General features: G+C 44.0%; 2 protein-coding genes and 2 long non-coding RNA genes across 6 annotated transcripts; all 4 read right to left on the bottom strand.

Moving 5' to 3' along the window:
- Positions 1-1,544: 1,544 nt before the first annotated feature.
- LOC131102086 (protein TOPAZ1) lies at positions 1,545-3,383 on the bottom strand. Its single transcript, XM_078791752.1, has 5 exons — positions 3,222-3,383; positions 2,998-3,150; positions 2,706-2,909; positions 2,440-2,626; positions 1,545-1,970 (listed from the first exon to the last, which is right to left on the bottom strand). The coding sequence occupies exons 1-5, from the start codon at positions 3,337-3,339 to the stop codon at positions 1,766-1,768; spliced, it is 867 nt and encodes a 288-aa protein (XP_078647878.1). The 5' UTR covers positions 3,340-3,383; the 3' UTR covers positions 1,545-1,765.
- A 424-nt stretch (positions 3,384-3,807) lies between these two features.
- Positions 3,808-6,799, bottom strand: LOC144894428 (protein TOPAZ1-like). The gene is made up of 11 exons (XM_078792558.1): positions 6,663-6,799; positions 6,529-6,599; positions 6,017-6,103; positions 5,291-5,348; positions 5,003-5,154; positions 4,772-4,864; positions 4,593-4,696; positions 4,438-4,507; positions 4,169-4,340; positions 3,977-4,077; positions 3,808-3,855 (listed from the first exon to the last, which is right to left on the bottom strand). Exons 1-11 carry the CDS (start codon positions 6,688-6,690, stop codon positions 3,808-3,810), a joined length of 984 nt encoding a protein of 327 aa, XP_078648684.1. The 5' UTR covers positions 6,691-6,799.
- On the bottom strand, positions 6,792-8,746 carry LOC144899525 (uncharacterized). The gene is made up of 4 exons (XR_013627698.1): positions 7,815-8,746; positions 7,162-7,211; positions 6,906-7,006; positions 6,792-6,838 (listed from the first exon to the last, which is right to left on the bottom strand). It is a non-coding gene; the product is annotated as an uncharacterized LOC144899525 (long non-coding RNA).
- Positions 8,747-8,758: 12 nt separating this feature from the next.
- On the bottom strand, positions 8,759-18,628 carry LOC131102087 (uncharacterized). Of its 3 annotated transcripts, none has more exons than XR_013627699.1 (5): positions 17,459-18,628; positions 15,477-15,623; positions 14,132-14,198; positions 10,708-12,065; positions 8,759-9,666 (listed from the first exon to the last, which is right to left on the bottom strand). It is a non-coding gene; the product is annotated as an uncharacterized LOC131102087 (long non-coding RNA). The 3 variants fall into 3 exon arrangements; XR_013627701.1 differs by having other exon boundaries at positions 15,520-15,623; positions 17,459-18,482; XR_013627700.1 differs by lacking the exon at positions 17,459-18,628 and having other exon boundaries at positions 15,477-15,967.
- Positions 18,629-19,561: the final 933 nt, after the last annotated feature.

Below are 19,561 nucleotides of genomic sequence, written 5' to 3' on the forward strand. Positions count from 1 at the left end.
AGTGGGGGGACGGGGAGATGGACTCACTTCCGCTGCAGAGGCTGGGAGGGGAAGGGGAAGTTAAGCGCATGCGTACAACAGTCGCTAGCTTAAATTGTTTTCAATGAAAACCAAAAAGCTGTGTCCATTTTTGCCACAGTTAAATGTATTATTTGATCATGTAAAATAAAACAACACATTATAAACGAAGGTGGTGTGTTATATTTGATATACAGCTCCCCTAACGTAGTCATATCCCAACAGCACATCAAGCTAATATGATTGATGTTAATCACATTGTAGCATACATACGGGGAATTAGGACCCCTTAGGTATCTAAAGTGTGTCAGGGGCCATTTGTAGCCCTCGCAGCCCTGTTTTCATCGACCCCCTGGGAATATACTTACAATTCAACATTATGGAGGACCATTATAACCTACCATCAAAATAGAAACATGTTGAAATATTAAATGTTTGAACAGGATATCACACAGACATAATTTTTAAATACATTCAACAGCTCAGCCTGTCTTGAGTTGGAGAGGTTTTAGCGTGTAAAAAAATAACGTGAATAATCTCAGTTCTCCAGATTCACTCACGACACAATCGTCAAAAATATTAACACTTTTTCCCACCTAAAACGAGCATAAAGTATCCCCAGGTTTGATCTACACTGCACATAAATGTTGGTCACATCTCAGGTTTAAATGAAGCTTCACAACAGTGAATAAAGGCAGGGATGACAGATTTACAGTAACCCCACCTAATGATTAAAGTAGTTTGTAAAGGCATGGGTGACTGCAGTACACTCCAGAGGTTATGCTCATATGTCAAAGTAAGAAAACATACCACTTGATGGAATATGCCACAGAGGGTTTCTTACAAACCTTTTATACACCCTCTGCAGACTACTGAACACTGTACAATCTGATTGGCTATGCCTTTTCTTTGAGACATAAAAAGGACCGCCATGATTTAATGCACTGCTGTGAAGAGGGGCAAGAAAAAAAAAGCGCACACACAAGCGCTTCTGTGCAAGCATCTTCATCTTTGGATGAAACACACAAGTGGCGCCTGTTTGCCCGGTAGTCATTATTTACAGAGCATCATCTGACTGAGCAGCCATTTGACAATGTTAACATGAAATATTTGACACACTCAAGTATCCGGACCATGTGAAGGTTTGTGTTGGCTTGCCCTCAGGCAACTCTCACAGATTAGAAAAAAACAATTGTGTATTTTGTTTAGGCTGTGGTTATAAATACTCTAACTGAATCGGTCCAAATGATGCATGAGAAACACATTTTTACCGCTGAGCCCAAGGTCGCGAACAATGATAGAACAGTATTGACACATATAGTTTCATATATATATATGTGTGTATAGCTGTGAACCTCTTGCAACAATAGATCACCCGAAAAGTATAAACAGGGGTGTCATGCATGCAACAATGAGCTCTTTTTCTACCTGAAAACAAATGATGAAAAACATCATCAATCATCAGTTCTTTAGTTCCTTTGACTCAATTTTCTAAAAAAAACATGTGTTGAAAATAAGACCAGAGAGAAACATTGTGTTTTTATGTACCGGAACTTTTAAAGCAGAACACTGAATAAAAACACTATCAACAAAAATATACACACACAGCTATTGAACTAGCAACAATATTTGCATGTTCCTCATACAATAATCCAGTCAGTTACACTGGTATCAAAATATAACAATTACATCGTCTTTTTTTTTTGGCTTTAAACTTTCTGTACATAACCATTACCTACAGTATTATTTAATGTATCCACACCTCGTTTGCCCACAAATGATTGTGGTGCAGCCAGCGTTGGGCCGAGGCAATGCTCAGAGTGAAGAGTTGCTCCTGTGAGGAGTTCACAGCCACATAATGGATTATCAGTTTGGGCTGAGGGATGCACGCTGCAGAGAGCAGACGGCTACCAGCCAAAAGATAATCACTCTCACTCTCGCTCTCCTGAGTCCTGGTGGGGGAGGGAGAAAAACCGTCAGGCACGTAAGGTAGATGAAACATCTCAAAAAAGTGAGTACACCCCTCCCAAGTACCCAGTTATCACAGCCTATATAGAAATGAAACTATATATACTATATACTGTAAAAATATTTATACCCGAGAGTAGTCAGTGTACAGCTTATATAATTGATTATTGCCATGGCGACTCCTAGAATGGCCGTTTTTCTAGGGATTAATGTGACTCTTGCAATTCAAACCTGCAATAAATGCCTGTTGTTCTGGCGACCAAGTCTGACAGGATATTTGAGAAAAACCGTGATAGTGTGAAGCCATGTAATTGGAATGGCAAAGTGGCAAGGGATTAATTTACTGCAACAGAATCTGTATGTTGATGACTGTAAGCTCTAAGTTAATTTCTGTGGTATTGTCTTTTAAGGAGAAATGGCTGCTGAAATGTGACAATGCAGCACAGATGTAACCTCTTCAGGGTGATGCTGAGGGTAGAGGGTGCAGCCAATGAGTGGCGGCCAATGGCTGGAGCGTTGATGGTGATTAACATCTCCAGTGTGAGTGCCAGTTCCACATCAACCAATCGACTCGGGACAATCAGTGACATGAAGCCAGGGGGGGCAGATACAGCAGGGTAATACCCAGCGGCGAGAGCGTCTAATGAGCACACAGATAGCAGGTGTGAGCAAATGCTTGGTTTTAAAGAAATAAAGTCTACTTTGATTGTTCCACTTACGTCTGAAGACCTCACGTGCACGTAGCCATTGGTTTTGCTTCCCCAGTTTGTGTAAAAGCTTCTGCAACACCACATGCTCTACCAGGAGCTTTTTAGACAGCATGAAGTCCACAGCGTCGGACGCTACAGGAAGCACCTGTCTGTCCAGGCACACTTGCAGGTGAGAGTTAAAGAGCGGTGTGTATCTCAAGACGTCAAACTGGTCTGGACAAAAACGCACACTAAGTATCTTGCATGTTCTATTTATTACAACATCTAACAGGCTGACTGACAGCTCGAATGAGTCTCTCACCGATGGGGTCCTGGATTCCAGGGAGATGACAAAGCACCTCCAGTGTGTCTCTGTGTGAGGTGCTCTTAGACAGATGGATGAGCACGCGGCTTCTGCTCTCCAAATCAGCAGGCTGACACGGCCACGCGCTTGAACTCACGAACCAATTGTTTTCTACATTCACAGACACAAATCCTCACAACATTGTAGAATTATCCTAGCTCTTCAAACTGCACATTCGATACCTCGGAGAGTGTTGAGAGCTCCTTCCAGGCTGCCGCTGAGAAGGAAGAGCTCTGCTGCCATGGTGACCAAGGCGCAGCGTGATCCTCCATCCTCATTTCCAAACAGACCTTTCAGCATGGAGTAGCTGACTTTTGAAAGGGACAGCACCTCCACAACCCTTTGACCCTAACAGAGGTACAAAGGCCATATTAAACCATGTGATCCCGATTAGCAACATGCTTGTTAAATTCATTCATTCATTCTCTACCGCTTTTCCTCACAAGGGTCACGGGGGTGCTGGAGCCTATCCCAGCTGTCTTTGGGCGAGAGGCGGGGTACACCCTGGACTGGTGGCCAGCCAATCACAGGGCACAGATAGACAAACAACCATTCACACTCACATTCATACCTATGGACAATTTGGAGTGGCCAATTAACCTAGCATGTTTTTGGAATGTGGGAGGAAACCGGAGTACCCGGAGAAAACCCACACGTGCACGGGGAGAACATGCAAACTCCACACAGAGATGGCCGAGGGTGGAATTGAACCCTGGTCTGCTTGTTAAATTGTAAAACTTTAAACAAGCATGCTGATAATCGTGCCATTCAGTTTTTTATTTGATTTAAAGTAAAATCATATAATATTGTGGATCCCTGCACGTTTACAATTGGTTGGTCAATTGGTTGGTACGTAATGCAAAAAATTAGAATATAATATAATGTAAATTATAAATTTACAAAAGTTTTTTTGCGTGTGTTTATTAAGGTTATTTACCTTGGCCCACTGGTGTGTTTTATAGTATCTTAGCATGAGCGAGACTCCAATTCTGCCAAAGAAACTCATCACAAGGGATCCTGGATCTTCTTTTTGACAAACTGCAAACAAAAGTCACCTATATGCTATAATGTTTTTATTAATGACCAAAAAGTGTCCCAGAAGACACAAAAGTAATACAAAAGTGCTTACATGTCTCAGAGAATGCGGCAAAGGGCAGAGACATCTTGTCTTTGCCCTCCGACAGAAGTGCGACAGCGATGTGACCGCTGATGCGCTCCAGATGGTTGGGATGTCGGCAGGGTGTGCAAAAGGAGCGGAAAGCCTCTGCCATCTGGTGCCAGTCCTCTTGCTTGGCGCAAAGCTGCCGTACAAAACAAATACACAAAAATGTTGGCAACATTTGGCCGAAGTGACGCCATGCTTTCAAAACACACTTTAGTCTAGTGGATGAGCCTAACCTCCATCTCGATGACATCGGCCAGGTTCAGGTATTCCAAAATGGGCACACTACTGGATACAGTACATAACCTTTGACAACACAGCAAGGGGAAAAATACAGTATTGCAATATTGTGTGCACAGAAAAAAACTGATGGTGGTATAAACCAACACACCTTTGGTTTTCAAGTGTATTTGGAGTCGTCATCTGCTGGAACTCAGGAGTGTTTTTAACACATTCGAAGCAATCCAAACTCAGCATTGAGTTCTCACTGGCCATCTGTCGACCAGCAAAAAACTTTAACATGCATACAAAAACATCAGGATTTAGTGAGACGCTTTGGTGTTCAGGTACCTTGTAAGAGAGCTGTACAAGTTGAGGCAAAACGCTTGCGAGACCGCTCACTCTTACCAAATTGAAAAGGGCAAGCAGGAACTCGTGGGTGGGCTAACAAAAAGAGATAGGTACACACTACAGTATTTGTATTTAGGGTCCATGTAGCAGCTCTCACAAAAGCGACATATCCCGCCACCTACTGGTCGGCAACATGCATTGCACCCCAAGAGTGAGTGGAAATCAACTGACCACTATATTGTGAGCCAAGCTGATGCTGAGAACTGACAAGACATCAGACACCATGCCTGCTTTGACCAGGCCCCAGAGGAGCGACAGAAACACTGGCTTGGAGAAAAACGTGCCTGGGGGGTTATTCTGGTAGTAGCCTGTGAATACAGCTCCTGAAAACAATACGGCAATGAATGGAAAGATGTACATATTAATATGAGACAATTAAACAGCGCAAGTGTACCTAATGAGTCTGTATTGATTATTTCTGAGTTGTGAGGATACACTTGAACTTAAATACATTTGTACCTGCTTTATGGAGGCACTTTGGATTTCTGGTAAACCGTGCCACAGTGTCGACACAGAACTGAAAAGAAGAAGAAACGCTGATGAAGTGGCACTTTACAGCAAACGTGCAGCAGAGGGTGATGTCGCCTATCAGTCACCATCTTGAACTACTTGTACAATTTGTGACTTAATATTGTACTATTTTTCAACCATTTTAGAGATCTCAAGAGGTCCCAATAAAGTGTATTGTCTAAAAACTGTTTCAGTAAGATGCTATGCTTCAAGCAGCAGCAGTCTCTTATGTCTCTGCAGTGATCTTGTAGCTTGCGCACAAGAGTTGTGCACTGTTGTCTAACAAGAGTGGAATAACAAGAAGAATAACAAGAGTGGAAAAGTGACTATAGGGGTGTTACTTTGTGTCTACAGTGCTCTAATAATGGTAACAATCCATATTTACAAAGTCTTCAAATGGTTGTCTGTGCTCAAACTACAAAAATATTCAGATTATTGAATCCTGCTTCGTGTAAATATTGCGGTCAGGTCTGGAAACAACTAACCGCACTAAACAAAAGATGATTTTTCTGTTTGTCGCTCATAAACAGGCTCTCGAGCCACATATTACTCCTATGACCTAACTTAAAAAGTCAATCTGGCATAACAGGGACCTTTAACCTCAGAGGTTCCACTGTATATTCAGAAGTTCTGGTTTATCAACAGGGTGATTCATAGCACGGCCCTAGAGTTTACCTTCTCGTCACCCTCCAGAGGCACATGCAGGAAGCGGCACATCTTGAAGCCACAGGACTGTGATTCACTGAAGAACAGCCTGCAGTACTGAATGTTTAATGGGGGTAAGAGATCTCACATTACTCCAATGACTCGTTAAAAGTGGAAACATTGCGAAACAAAACAAAGTAAGTTCGCAGCATGAATATTTATAAAGTTACCTGATGTTTCTGTGGCGCACTAACCTCTCAAAGTACACTTTAGTGCAGCAGCCTGTATATTTACATTAGCCCCGACATGAATTAGAAAGGGTTTTCTTGACCCTTACTTCATGCTCGCTTTTATTAACTCCAGCCTCTCGCAGGATAACGTCCACATGGTCCAAAAATATAGGAGGGCTTTTATTAAATTTGGTCAGTTATTTGAAGTAAGTGGAAAGAAATACAATCTGTACAGAGGCCCACTGACATTTAAATAGATTTTTTCCAAAGGAAGGGAAGATGGTGACCTTTCCTTAGTGGTGGAATACTTACGGAAGCTAATTTCTGACATCTAAGATGACTCTTGTTTGCAGGGTTTGGCATCGAAGGGCCTGAATGAAGAGCTAGAGACAGAAAAGCCATTAAATATTATTAATTATTGTGTGTGGTTTGCATTTGTCACTCACCATTTCTCCAAGTCCCAACCGGAGGCATGACATTGTGTGATCGGTTTTCGATGGGCTGTTGTCTGTTTTAAGAGAATGAATAGTGAAAACCTGCAACACTTGAAGGGGCTGAAATGTGTACAAACACACCTTTCTTGGCCTCCATTTGTACGATTTCTGCTGGCATCATACTTGCCCTGTTCAGGGACGCAGTAAAGCATGAAACGCTGCACTCATCTCTATGTAATAAACCTTCATCATTACCATTGATTTGGTTCGTTTATGTGTGAGAAGAGATGTGTCGTCGTGGGTTTTGGGTGAAATACTGCGCTTCCTAGGTCTCCAGGGCCTGCTGATGTGTTCCTCTGTCAAGTTGGAAATTGCATGATTATCACTGGATAACACATAGCTCAATAACGTTCTTCAGTCCTGTATTCATTTTGTCAAAATAGGAGGCCAAACAAACAAACGATAATGCCCTATGGTACACCATTATAATTTATTGTGTCAAGTGCCATACCATTCACTTCTGGACTTCCACATTGAAGCTTTATATTAACAGGGGTCGATCTGAAACACAAGTAATATATTGCCTTGTCACAACAAGTACTGTTGTGTACCAAACTGTACTTTTGTTTCCCTCTGAAAATAGCTCACTTTTTCCATCCCATTCACCCTAAGTCGGTAAAATTAAATTCATATATCCGTGACAATATTGCGCAGAGAGTTGGTTAATGTGCAGGTCAGTTGTTGGCATTTTTTTTTTTTACTTTTTTTTATAGTCAAAATAGGTGTGTCCAATCATGTGCATTGTTAGCTGCCTCATTCTAACTGTTTTAATCTCACACAGAAAAGGGTGTTTCACATAAGGAGTGTGAATAAGGTGGCAGGGAACATAAACATTTCCAATGAAAGTGAACATATTGTTTAATATTAATATTAGTTTAATATTGTTTAATGTTATAAGTTAACATATTGTTTAGTTCCACCCACTCCTCATCTCTCTTTAATTGATATTAGTCATTAGCGACAAAGGAAGCCAACAGCCCTAGCATTTTGGCGGAGAATTGCAAGTCACGCACTCAACCCAAAGAAAAAGCTAGCAAAGAATCAAGTCGGCGTCGGACAAGACGGTGTAGTGACTATGCAGATGTGTAAGCCATGATTTCGTACCTTTGTTTCACAGTTTGCGGCACACCATAAGCCGTCATTGGGTTTACTTGAACCCTGGCGGGACCCAGTTTCAGCAGGCTCTCCTCTGGTAGGTTCTCAAACAGCTCTGTGTCATCCTGGCTGACATTAACGAGCAGGATATCGTGTTGATACGCTGTGAGCTCATCCAAAAGGCACGGCCAAGCATCCCCAGAAGTCGGCTGTCCCTGTGTGCTTGAAGAAGAGCTGGGTTCCGTGGAATGGTCCTCGTTTGGTGTCCGATCTGAAGGAGTTCCTTGTGACTCACTAGCTTCTGGATCACTTCCCTTGTCCACATCTCTGACACGGCAGGGAGATGGTTCTCTCGGCGTATGATCAGGAAGAGATCCAAAGTCACAGGAGACTACTTCCAGCCGTGCAAGATCCTGGTTTACCAAACCATTCATGACCACTTGTGGCAAGAGTGTATTCATCTCATCTTTGTCAAGTGTAAGGCTTTGTCTCGGGAAGTTTGTTTGTGGTGAACCAAACGGAGAGAGCAGAGGTGGAAGTAGATCCTCCCTTAAAATACTTTCTTCGCATCCTTCATCCGACTTGTGTCTTGCAGGAGACGTATCGCAGTTTAAGGGCATGCTCCTGCCGTTGGGTCCTATCTCTTGACACAAGAGGAGGGAGGACTGGTGCGAACTCTGGGTATCGGGGGTCCATGCAAGGATGCTCGGTGAAGAACCCCAACTCCAAACACCGCTGGGGATGGGAGACGGGGCAGAGACGGGCGTGGACATTTGCCAGTCACTCAAGCAGAGTTCAGCGGGTGAAGGAGTGAGCGAATTGCTAGATGTGGATGGAGGCACGGACTGTATGTTAGTACCTGAATCCAACTGCTGAGTTGCTGTGGAGAAGGTAGTGAAAACTGAAGGAACGCCTACAGTTGATTCCTTAACATCAGATATGTTTTCTATGTCGTATGAAGACTTGTGTCCTGCACCATCTGCAAGACTGGCTTCTTGGTGAAGGTCACTGCTTTGGCATCTTAATGATCCTAGAGATTCATGATGCAGTGTAGATAACCAACGCTTGGTAGCTGCTTCTGAGAGTTTGGCATGTGTTGAAAGGGTGGCTCCAATGTCAGATAAGGGCCACGGCATGTCTGTGCGTGCACACGAATAGTGTGGTTTTCTAATATAGACCCTCACCCTCTGACAGGTGAATGAAGCCGGGTCATCACTGAACAATACCGGTCTTTCTCGTGCTGTCCGTTTTTGGCAAGGTTCCTCAGGGTTGCATGTCCCTGCAGTAGGTTTTGGACATGACTGACTGCATGTTTGTGCCTTTTTTATATGGCTGTTCAAGTTTATGTTACCCTTGTGTCGCTCCGTTCCAAAGGTCCCACCTGTGTTGTGATTCCCTGTTGCGTTTCCCGTCGGGAACAAATGACAAGCAGCCTGATTGATGAAAGTCTCTGTCTTTGTGCATTCTCCCAGATTTCTCCTTTTTTTATTTCCGCACTCGTCACAACAGGGCTTCAACTGAAATCCAGTAGTTGTCATGCCCTGTTTGAAGCAACGCACAGTCTCGGTTTTCAGAAGATCTGGTAGCAAAAAGCCACAACAGTTCCTTCTTGCATTAGAGTTTAGGACTACGTCACAAAGGGTTACTTTAGGGTAGCGGTCGAGTCTAAAGGTTTCCTTGGATGTCTGTTCTGGGCTGGGTTCAAAGCTTTTTGCCACTTGCCTGACCGTGGTTCTCCTCTGAGGGGAAATGTATTTACAGTCACCACAGATTTTGCAGCTGGATGCTTGTGAACGTCTTTTTAAGGAGACGTCCGAACAAACAATGGAAGTCGACGTGGGATTCACAGTTCTAGCAACACCTGCAAGTGCAAATATAAACTAGTCAAGGTGGTGCAAATGTTCTTTTACAAGACTACACGCCTCACATTTTGCATTATCGCTTAAATACAGAAATTAAACTTGGATATACATTAGAATAGTCCATGTACAGCTTGTATGGCAGTACTGTCATCCTATATTGCAGACCTGTTCCAGACCTGACCGTGATAAGTGAATTTCAGCAAAGTGGGATTTGATATTAATAAATTGAATATATATGCATTATGACATTCTAAATATTGTTTACACCATTATTAGAGCCATATACACATGACATAAGAGCCATATACACATAGCACCCCTATAGTCTCCTTTACACTTGTATTACCCAATAGTCAATAAAAATAAGTCATCTTAGGCACAAATCAGCTCTCACAAGCATGACAGTTTCTATACATATTAGCACTTTCAATTTTTACTGTTTTCTTATTCTATTTTTAGAACATACCAAGGGCCAGGGGAGTTTGTATGTTCTCCCTGCATGGTTTTCTCCCACATTCCAAAAATAATCATACCCCACAATCCTATTGGCATTGAAAGTGGATGGATGGACCACAAAAAATATACTGTAAGCCACAAACGGCTCAGTGGGCCGTACTGTGGGCACTCCTTTGTATTTTTACGTCGTATTTTACAAAATGCCATGATCATGTCAACAATCAAGTCCAAGCTTCCATCGCATTTGTCTAAACATAACATTTCCGTGTCAGAAAATTGACTTGTTTTAGACATCAAGCACCGAAGAAAATTCTGCTGCGATACCATAGGTACTTAGTACTTTCTGAAATACGTCGTTTGGATTGGATGTATTTGTCACAATATTGAATGCATTTAACATGTTAGCTTAGCATCGATTGTTGCATGTAATTAGCTTTACTGTACATGCAAAACTTTACATCTTAATTGCAGTGTGAACCCCGTTAACGTTCACTCTACTATGGTACTCTTGCATTTAGTATGGCGCAGCCAAGAGCCCAACCTGCTCATTTGCCTCAATGTGCTGGTGCTTGGTATATACTTGCCTCTCACACGCCGCCACCCCGGTTGAGGGTCCACAGAAGTTCCTTGGCGAAAGTCACCATTACTGTTAGCGGTGGAATCCGCTATCTCCCCTAAAATTGTGGCCTCTGCTACATTTTGGTTCGGCAATTTACGTCTTGGCACAAACTTTAATGCGACGTCTTTCAACCTGGTACGGTTGAGCTTGACACTCTTCGAGGGCGTAAACATAATTCAACTCGGAGCCAAGTCTCAGGTTGATAGACTTACCACTTGATGACAAAACAAAGATGTTAACAGGCAATAAATGTTAGTTTTGGCAAGCAGCCATTTTGGCCTGGTCAAAGGTGTGGTGGCAGCCGTGTGCATGCGCAATAGGTTGCGTGAAAGAGCGTTGGTTAGATGGCAGCAGTGCGCATGCGCAATGGTTTGTAGCGTCATCAATTGGACAGTTGGGTGCAACGTGTGGTTTTGCTTTGGCCATTACAAAAAAATGCAATTCCGATTATTAAATCTAAAATTTACATTATCCCACATTACGAAACTTTGTTCATTACAAAGAATACATTTCCGATAATTAGATCAAAAATATACATTCCACATTACCAAATAGACATTCTCATATTTCAAAATAAAATACAATCAAACATTTTACTCAAAAAATGTTTGTATTAATGTAATTAATACAATGTATCAGCCTTATTCGTGATGTTTTAAAATTCAGGGGTGTCAACTCAAAACACTCAGACACAATAGGGTTTCTTTCCAGCCTGTCACTAAAGCAGGTGATTTTAATGATTAACCCTCCTTTGGTTTGAGGGAAGGAGCTCATCAATTAAATCACCTGCTGGAGAAACTGGTTGGAAAGAAAACCTGCAGTTTGTCTCTGTTGACATGTGTTTTAAATAATTGCAGCAACACAAACACAATACAGACCAATGGTTCTCCACCTGAAAAATAAAATTTCCTACCACTGTTGCTACCTCTGTTCTACCATCACCTTGTAACTCTATTTGCAGTCATTTCATATGTACATGTCTCTAATTTTATGAAACAATCTGGTGCTTGGGCGTGCCATTAGCGGTGCACGCACCACCGTTTGATAATCAAATGCAGAAGCCTGTCATCCTTTTTGAGTTGAAGTGTGAGTGGTGATGGAAGAGACCCTGGTGTTGGGAAGTAGCCGGGTCCCTGGAATGTGGCGGCCTGATTCACAACACCAGCTGTCCCGCCCCACCGAGCCAGCAGATGGTGCTCAAATGGTGGAAAGGCTCTTTCCATTAGGGAGAAGAGGAGCGGTTACATCTCATTGCCTCTCCTTGGGGGTCCACAGTCTTACTCTTAACTCCCCCTCTGGTCTCCACTTCGTCTTGCGTGACAGCTGTGAGAAAAAAACATGCAAATTAAAAATCCGAGGACACAGAGGAACTTTTTTTTTTAGTTGTCATAAAGTGCGCCTAACTTCTTTGCACCTGACAGGCCGCTTGAAAAACCTCTACGCACTTGGAAACATCCTCTATGCTAATTTTATAATCACAGCAATGAGAGGTGTGTGTGTGTTACAGTGTGGAGATATAAGCTTTTACTTAGCATATGAAATGAGCAGGGATTAGAATGGGATGAAGAGCAGGAGAGTGTTACCAGAGAGGTCACTGTTCATTTTGATGCTGTGAAGCACTTTTATCCTCACAGGCATTGGACCTGCATGGCCGTGGTTCCTACAATCTCATTTAAATGTTCAAGTAAAAGAATAAAAGGCAGGGAATTTGCTGAAATAGTAGTCCAGAAATGTGGATGTTGTAAGCATTTACATTATAGTTCTGGCACATATCTGGCATAGGTTGAAAGGGGTTCATTAATGTCTCCTATTGTATCAGCTTTAAATTCCCATAAAGTGTCTTTTCACTCGGTGGCTGTTATTGTATTAAGGGTTTATAATCAAAGCAGACCTCAATATTAACCGACAGCTTACTATTGGGAACCTCTAGTTTAAAAAACGTGCGATAAAAGACATCTTGAAAAGAAGTATATGGTAATAATTTGAGCTGCTACAATGTGTGTATGCGCCTTCACTGTCATTCAGACACTTAAACATATGCATGCATCGTATGGGAGCAGTGTGTGTGTGTATGTGTGAGCTCCCTCTAACACTGATGGGTTGATTAAGTATGCTGCAAATAAATCTGATTAATTTAATTGGCGCTACGGGGGTAGAAATACAGAAGAAAATAATCATGATTCCTATTGATAGGAGAATTACACCCGGAAGCAAGTGAAACTTTGAGAATTCATAAAGTGTAAAAACAGCGTTTCCATTCCTTTTGTCTTTCACTGGGCTGGTGTGAAGCTGACAGCAAGGCGAGCGGCAGCTGAATTCCCTTAAATATCCCTCCCTGCCTGCCTGCCTGCCTCATCATATGGTTGCTATGGCAGCCAGCCCCTGGTTTCCAGATAACGTCCACATGCGGCGAGACAGCTCCTCTACCTGAACGCTATGGATGCTATTGGGAAAACGGAAAGGAGCAGCCCGGTGGACGCTTTACCATGTGAGGGATGTGCGTCAATATTTGACTTATGTATGTGTGGAGAATATTTAAGAAAATGTGACGCTTGAGGGGAAAAGATCAATGTGTTGCAGATGGAGGAAGAAATGAAAGCAGGGATCTGTGACAATTTCCAGAGGACAAAAGAAAAGGTAGATAGAGATAGGACTCCCGCAGGAGAGACAGGTGCCGTCATTTCAAAAAGCGCTTTAAGAAGAATTCCTTTCTTCCGCGTCCTTTTTCTCTCATTTCTGCTAGTCCCAGCCCCCATCCTATTCCTTTGTCTGTTTTCCTGCCTCTGGTCTCATCCTCGCTCTTACCAAGCTCAATTAATCGTACATTTAGCAAGAGGGTCAACCAGGACTTAATCACGTTGCTGTGATTGAACCTGTTAAGCAAACTTTGTGCTATTAGTCTTTAATGGCGTTACAAATGAATTTGATGCTAAAATCTTGCATCTATTTACAAAGCCTGTTATTGCATGGTACCTTCCATAAACCATGCTTTGAATCAGTAATTTACACAAGGTTTTAAAAAATATATACTACATATACTAGTCTATTTACAGAATAGCATAAAATGTACTATGCAATAAACTGTAGAAGTGCTTCTACCTCCTTTGAAGCAAATATGAATGGTTAGGCTTTAAAAGCTAATTATTGCCAATATTGTTGAGCTCAGGGGTTGGGAACCTGCGGCATATGGCCAGCAAGAGCATTTTATCCAGCTCGCAATGCAATACTAGGGACAAATAAAGCCTCAGAGGATCGGTTATAAGATATAGAAAATATCAAGCTCACATGACTGTTTTGTCATAAATGGCGTGGTATAGCCCTGGGGGAGCATTATAAAACAAGAAATCCCGCCCCCTTTAGGTTTCAGTGCAACTGTTTCTAGAACTTACCTTGGTCTATATATAAGAGAAATGGTTGCAAGATGAGCCTTGACGTCCTTCGCCTCTTTAATGCGGCCTAAAAGGGAGACAACAGATCAGTCATTAAAGAGAAGTAGAGGTAAAGCTGGTAGGCGTGGGCTGACAACAGGCAGGGCCTACACCAGAACCAAGTGGCGAAGAAAGTCGATAACGACGGCACCCTCAATTTCCTCTTAAAGCACAAAGGAGGCCTGATTGCATTGGAGAGATATGGGTGCGCCTCAGCATCTCCTAATGCATCTGTAAATTGAGTTGGAAAATGACGTATGTTGTCTGTGCTTGGGATGGAGGGAGCCAGGGATGGGAGGATGCTGCAGACCTCCGCACATCACCAGGAAAAAGATTTTCTTTTTGATTTTTTTTTAAGTGCGGCAACATATTGAAGTGCTTCAAAAAATCCAGATTATGACCTGTTTTGTTGCTTCAATCGCAGTAACATGCCGGGAGGCTGTAAAGTGTCAGCGGGCGCATAAATTGCTGTGTTTTGTGTCCGTTATTAAGAGCTGTGGCAGTCAGCTGTGATAAGGACGCATTCATTTCCTCATTAACTCAGGGGGCTCAAAGAAAGGTACACAAAGACGCACATAAATCAACACAGACACACACGTTGTCGATTGTTGTCCTCAAATTCCCTCGACTAAAAGGGAGAACATCAATAAAATCAAGATGTCTTTCTCCTTCAGGTGTTATTTTTAACTTGGTGAGTCTTCTTTTAAAAGGACTCGGGAAATAAGGTTAACTTATCGACAGCTTTCACTTCTTCATTCTTCCATTTGTGCTCAAGGAAAGATACATTAAATGTAAAAACACACATTTAGCGGCGCTGGTCCCCGCCCTCCCCGCTGCAACACTTTGGCTTTAACTGACACATGCATTACAGGCAAGGGCAGAGATTTGGAAAAGCGCGAGCCTCGCCTGTCAAGCCTGTTGGTGGTGCGTGTACGCTCACACGCCTTGCCTTTTCTCGCTCTCCGTCTCGTGCACAAACACCCACACGGTCCTGATAAGACCGACAGTCATTTAGTTGGAGCTTTGTCTATGTTTATTCCCCCTGGATGAACTGCGGAAAATGTTGCCGTATTTGAATTAGTCGCCAAATAGCTTCGAAATAATCCGGCTAATGTGTGTGTGTGTGTATATAAAAATGAGAGTGTGTGGGTTGTAAATTAAAAAAAAACCCAACATATCGCTTAGCATCCCCTTCAGTGAATGATGTGTTTTTAAGCTAATGCACCGCACCCCGTCTTTGGCTTATGCAAGATGAATGGCTTGGCCTCGCGTTTTGGTGCACGTCGATAAATTTACACATTCCAACCTTGCTGATTCGGACGCAAAAGGTGTGCCAGCCGAGCACTAACCCTGATGACTCCTCGCATGCCAGCTGCTCGGCAAGGCAGGGCAGGGCGGGCAAGTAGGGCCTGGTTGGGGCGAACGGCATGGGCCGGGTTGGCGAGGCGGAGAACTGTAAAAAAGAAGGCAAGGTCAGCTAAAAGGAAAACTCGCTGGGTAACATGTTCTTTATTAAATATGTCTTTTCGTGCTTTGTAGGAGATGTATTGTTCTGCCATAATGACTCCTACTGTCTGTGCGTTGAGGTTGATAATTATGGATTAGCGGCAACTACCAATGGCGCACACAAAAAAGCAGGATTACGCTTACACACACACACAAACACACACTGCAGCCACATATGCACACACCACCCTCAGACCTTACTCGTCGGCCATCACAGGCAGCGTGCCGGCTTGGCAGCCATTTTGCACGGCACTGGAATGTTTCACTTAATAAAATTTCTGTAACATTTCGTGCCCCCCCCCCACTTGAAAAAACATGACGTTAAAAACAAAAAAAGTCGTTTCTCCGCTCTGAAAGGAGTGCACGCGTGTACGACCCGGTGTGCAACCGTGCATGAACTCCACTTGGCGAGATATGTATATATGCAACATGGAGGGGAGGTGGAGGAGGAGGGGGCACGCCCTACAGCTTGACAGTACTCACATATGGAGGAAAGAGGAGGGAGGTTGTGTGAGGAGAGAGGAAATGAAATGTACAGCTTGTTCTCATAGGGCCACCATTTTTACACAAAGACTTTACATTGTGCGTGCGTGCGCACTAACACCGCAAATGACCCTAAAGTCTACACGTTCAGCACAGAGGGAATTATGTACATGTATGATAAATATGATTGACAGGTCTTTGTTTCAATTTGAGCCACATTGACCGAGAAAAAAGCCCTACCAACCCCCTATCAACTCGAAGAGATGCTCTAATATCCTCACTCACATGAAGGCCATTTAAGGATAACACAGGGATGACCTAATGTAAGGTAAGGGGAGGACGATCAATGAGGTGTCGCATGACGAAGACATGAGGGTCCGCCGTAAAGTGGCGTCGAACGGCGCAGGTTGAATAAGGGCGTCGGGTAAAGAGATAAGACAGAGTGAGTAGAGGGGGGGTGGGGGTTGGGGGGAGTTAGCGGTGCAATGCGCACATGGCACATTTTCCTCAGACATTATGATCACATGTTGTGCGGTTATCCATCACACACACACACAAACACACACACACCTCCCTCACCGACATACGACATGAGGCTGCACATATGATCGCCGCCCTTTGTCTGGGTCAGCGCATCATGCTGCCATTCTTTCTTGCTCGCACTCACGTGCACTCGCACACATACACATCACACACACGCAGTCATGTGCATGGCAGATGACCACCCCCCACCCCTTCACTCCAAACCCCCCCGCTTCCAGCTAGGACCCATAACCTCCTTCTCTCTGTGGTCCGTGTCTATCAAACATGACAGTAGTCCTGTCTTTGCCCTCGTGTCCTCAGAGTGCACCCCCCACACACACACACACCCAAGGGTTCATCATCTCCTGTGACCGTGTCCTCCCATCACCATGAGTCAGGCAATTAAGGTGGAGCGCGGTGGTGGGGGGGGAGGGATGGTGATGTCGATAAATTTGACTTGCTCGCCGTTCTGGCGGTTGGTGACAGGAGGGGAACTTTCCCACCCATCAGACTGAGGGGACCCTTTGTCTCCCACCACACTGGTAGGGATGGCGTACGCACACATATTCTGTACACACTATGGCGCACATGTACTATTTTGACACCACACACGCACGCAAACACGCACTCATTATTGGTGTCTGTGACATCTTGGCCACCCACTGACACTTGGATACCTGTATAATGTACATACGTGTGTATCATTGTCATGCTATGTGGTTATTAACACTTGCTGAGCAGTCAAAGTGCAATGTAGGAGTGTGTGTTGAGCCTCACCTGGCCCTAGAAGGGTAGCGGCGTCGGGTGAAGTCGGGTCGCGGCGGCGCTGACACCTGACGTGGCTCCTCTCCCTTCCTCTGCTGTGGTGTATAGGATCAGTAGCTACACCCTAGCGCTGACAGGAGAGGGAAAGACAGAGAGGAGGGGTTCTTATTCAGCATGTCGGGTCGTACCACCCGCCTAGAGGGGATGCGGGGGGTGGCAGAGCACACCAGCGCTTGTTCAGCCGCCTCTAAACCATCCTGCTGTCTGCGCTCACATGGTCTCTCCCTCCTCACGCTGCTCTGATTGGACGACGCGCTTCCTCCTTCATCAAAATGTAAAATTCCAAGACAGAGAGTAGTGCTGCGTTGTGTGTATGTGTGTGTAGTATGTGTGTGTGTGCGTGGGGGAAAGGCAGACAATGCAAGTGAGAAAAAAATTGTGAGAGCCTTTTGTGTGCATTAGAGAAAGACATGTCATGCACACTTGGTACGGCCAAATGCACGTAGAGCAGGAAGTGTGTGTGCATGCAAATGTGTGTTGTGGCACCTTTGTGTCTCAGGGATATACAAGATGCCATTGTCTGTGTGGGCGTGTGGGAGAGAAAGAGGTAGTCGAGGGAGACAGGAGACTAAGCATGCAAGAGATAGGAAGACATAGTGTGTATGTATGTGGAAGGCGATGTGTGCGACTGTCATCATTGAGTCTTTGTGTAACGGCTCGTGTTGGACTGCAGTCAGTCACTTTTTGTCACAACATGTCAAAATAGAACGGACACACACGCTCCCCGAGGAGACGATGTCAAGATGGTGATCGGCTTCTCCGGCGACAACCTTTTCACCCACCCCACCGCTGCTCGCGGGTTCCTCCATCCGTGGGGTCCCCGCAGACTAAACGGGTGGGTAGGTACACAAGGGTGAGAAAAGGACCACGTCAGAGGGCGGATGACAGTGAACTGATGAAATAATGCTGACTCACTGTGACTGCAATACAGCCCTAAGAAGACTGGAGAAGATATTTGCTGAGCACAGACCTCCACCAAGGCGTAAACAGGAAGTTAAGCACCAACCAGATCCATCCATCCATTTTCTATGCCGCTTATTCTCATTAGAATTGCGGGGTTATGCTGGAGCCTATCCCAGCTGACTTCAGGTGAGTGGCGGCATACACCCTGGACTGGTAGCCATCCAACCAGATCCGATGGCAGAAAATCTAACTAGGTCGACCTCTGCTAAGGTTAAATTCCAAGCATGACAAAGCATGACGTGCCAGGCTATGTTGTTCCACTCCTGTCCTGTAGGTGGTGGTAGCAAGCGAGTGGCTTACTGAGCCCCCCCTGACGTAACAACAATTCCTTGCCCAACAAAGGAATTGCACAAACCTTCATAGAAATCTTGTGTAACATTTCGATCCCCTGACAACTGAGCAACAGACGGTGATGAGAACAATCTCTCGCCTTCCTCCATCCACACTTGGCAGAGGCAACAAAACAAATTAAAACCACGTCTGCAAAGATTATAAGGGAATAAATGGGATTTTCCAATAGAGTTGGGTTTGTCAGGTAAGGTTCTGACCCAGCAAACACAGCTAATTTAGTTTCAAATCAGATACCATTTGCCTCGAGGGCATACTCACAATAGTGTACTCAAAATAATCCACGGGTCACTCACTCACTTGGAGAGTACATTTGCGTATGTATAAAGACACGCCGTTTAGTCAATGTGATTATTATCATTTACAGTCAACGTCAGGAAAACACAGCGATGTCAAATCAATGGCACAAAACGATACCACAGGTCTACTGCGAATACGCTTGTATTGTCATTGGGATATTTCGTATTGATCCAAATACAATGGAACATCGGTTAGCGTCCACCCTGCTCAGCGGGTGTTTTCTTTAACTACCTCAGTTTGCGTACATTTTTTGATTAGCGTGTTGTTAATACACTGTGTATCTAACTGCGTCCTTAATGTATTTTTAATGCCAAAACATCCTTGTTAACATCCTATTAGCTTCCAATTACAGGAACCGGAAATAACCAAGATTCCATCGTAAAGCAGTAGAACATGCAAACCAACATGTGGTGCCAAACGACTTCTACCCAAGTGACCCAGAGC

The sequence above is a fragment of the Doryrhamphus excisus genome, linkage group LG7 (genome assembly GCF_037039965.1).
Source record: "Doryrhamphus excisus strain RoL-2023G ecotype Guam linkage group LG7, RoL_Dexc_Guam_v1.1, whole genome shotgun sequence".
NCBI lineage: Eukaryota > Metazoa > Chordata > Actinopteri > Syngnathiformes > Syngnathidae > Doryrhamphus > Doryrhamphus excisus.

Excerpts from the sequence above, each read along its gene's own strand:
- LOC131102086 (XM_078791752.1), bottom strand. The coding sequence starts at position 3,339 with ATGCTGAAAGGTCTGTTTGGAAATGAGGATGGAGGATCACGCTGCGCC. Across the intron at positions 3,151-3,221 it reads AGCTCTCAACACTCTCCGAG|AAAACAATTGGTTCGTGAGT; the intron begins GTATCGAATGTG and ends CTGTGAATGTAG. Across the intron at positions 2,910-2,997 it reads TGGAATCCAGGACCCCATCG|ACCAGTTTGACGTCTTGAGA; the intron begins GTGAGAGACTCA and ends GTTTTTGTCCAG.
- LOC144894428 (XM_078792558.1), bottom strand. The coding sequence starts at position 6,690 with ATGCCTCCGGTTGGGACTTGGAGAAATG. Across the intron at positions 6,600-6,662 it reads GGTTGGGACTTGGAGAAATG|CTCTTCATTCAGGCCCTTCG; the intron begins GTGAGTGACAAA and ends TTCTGTCTCTAG. Across the intron at positions 4,697-4,771 it reads TTGTACAGCTCTCTTACAAG|ATGGCCAGTGAGAACTCAAT; the intron begins GTACCTGAACAC and ends GCTGGTCGACAG.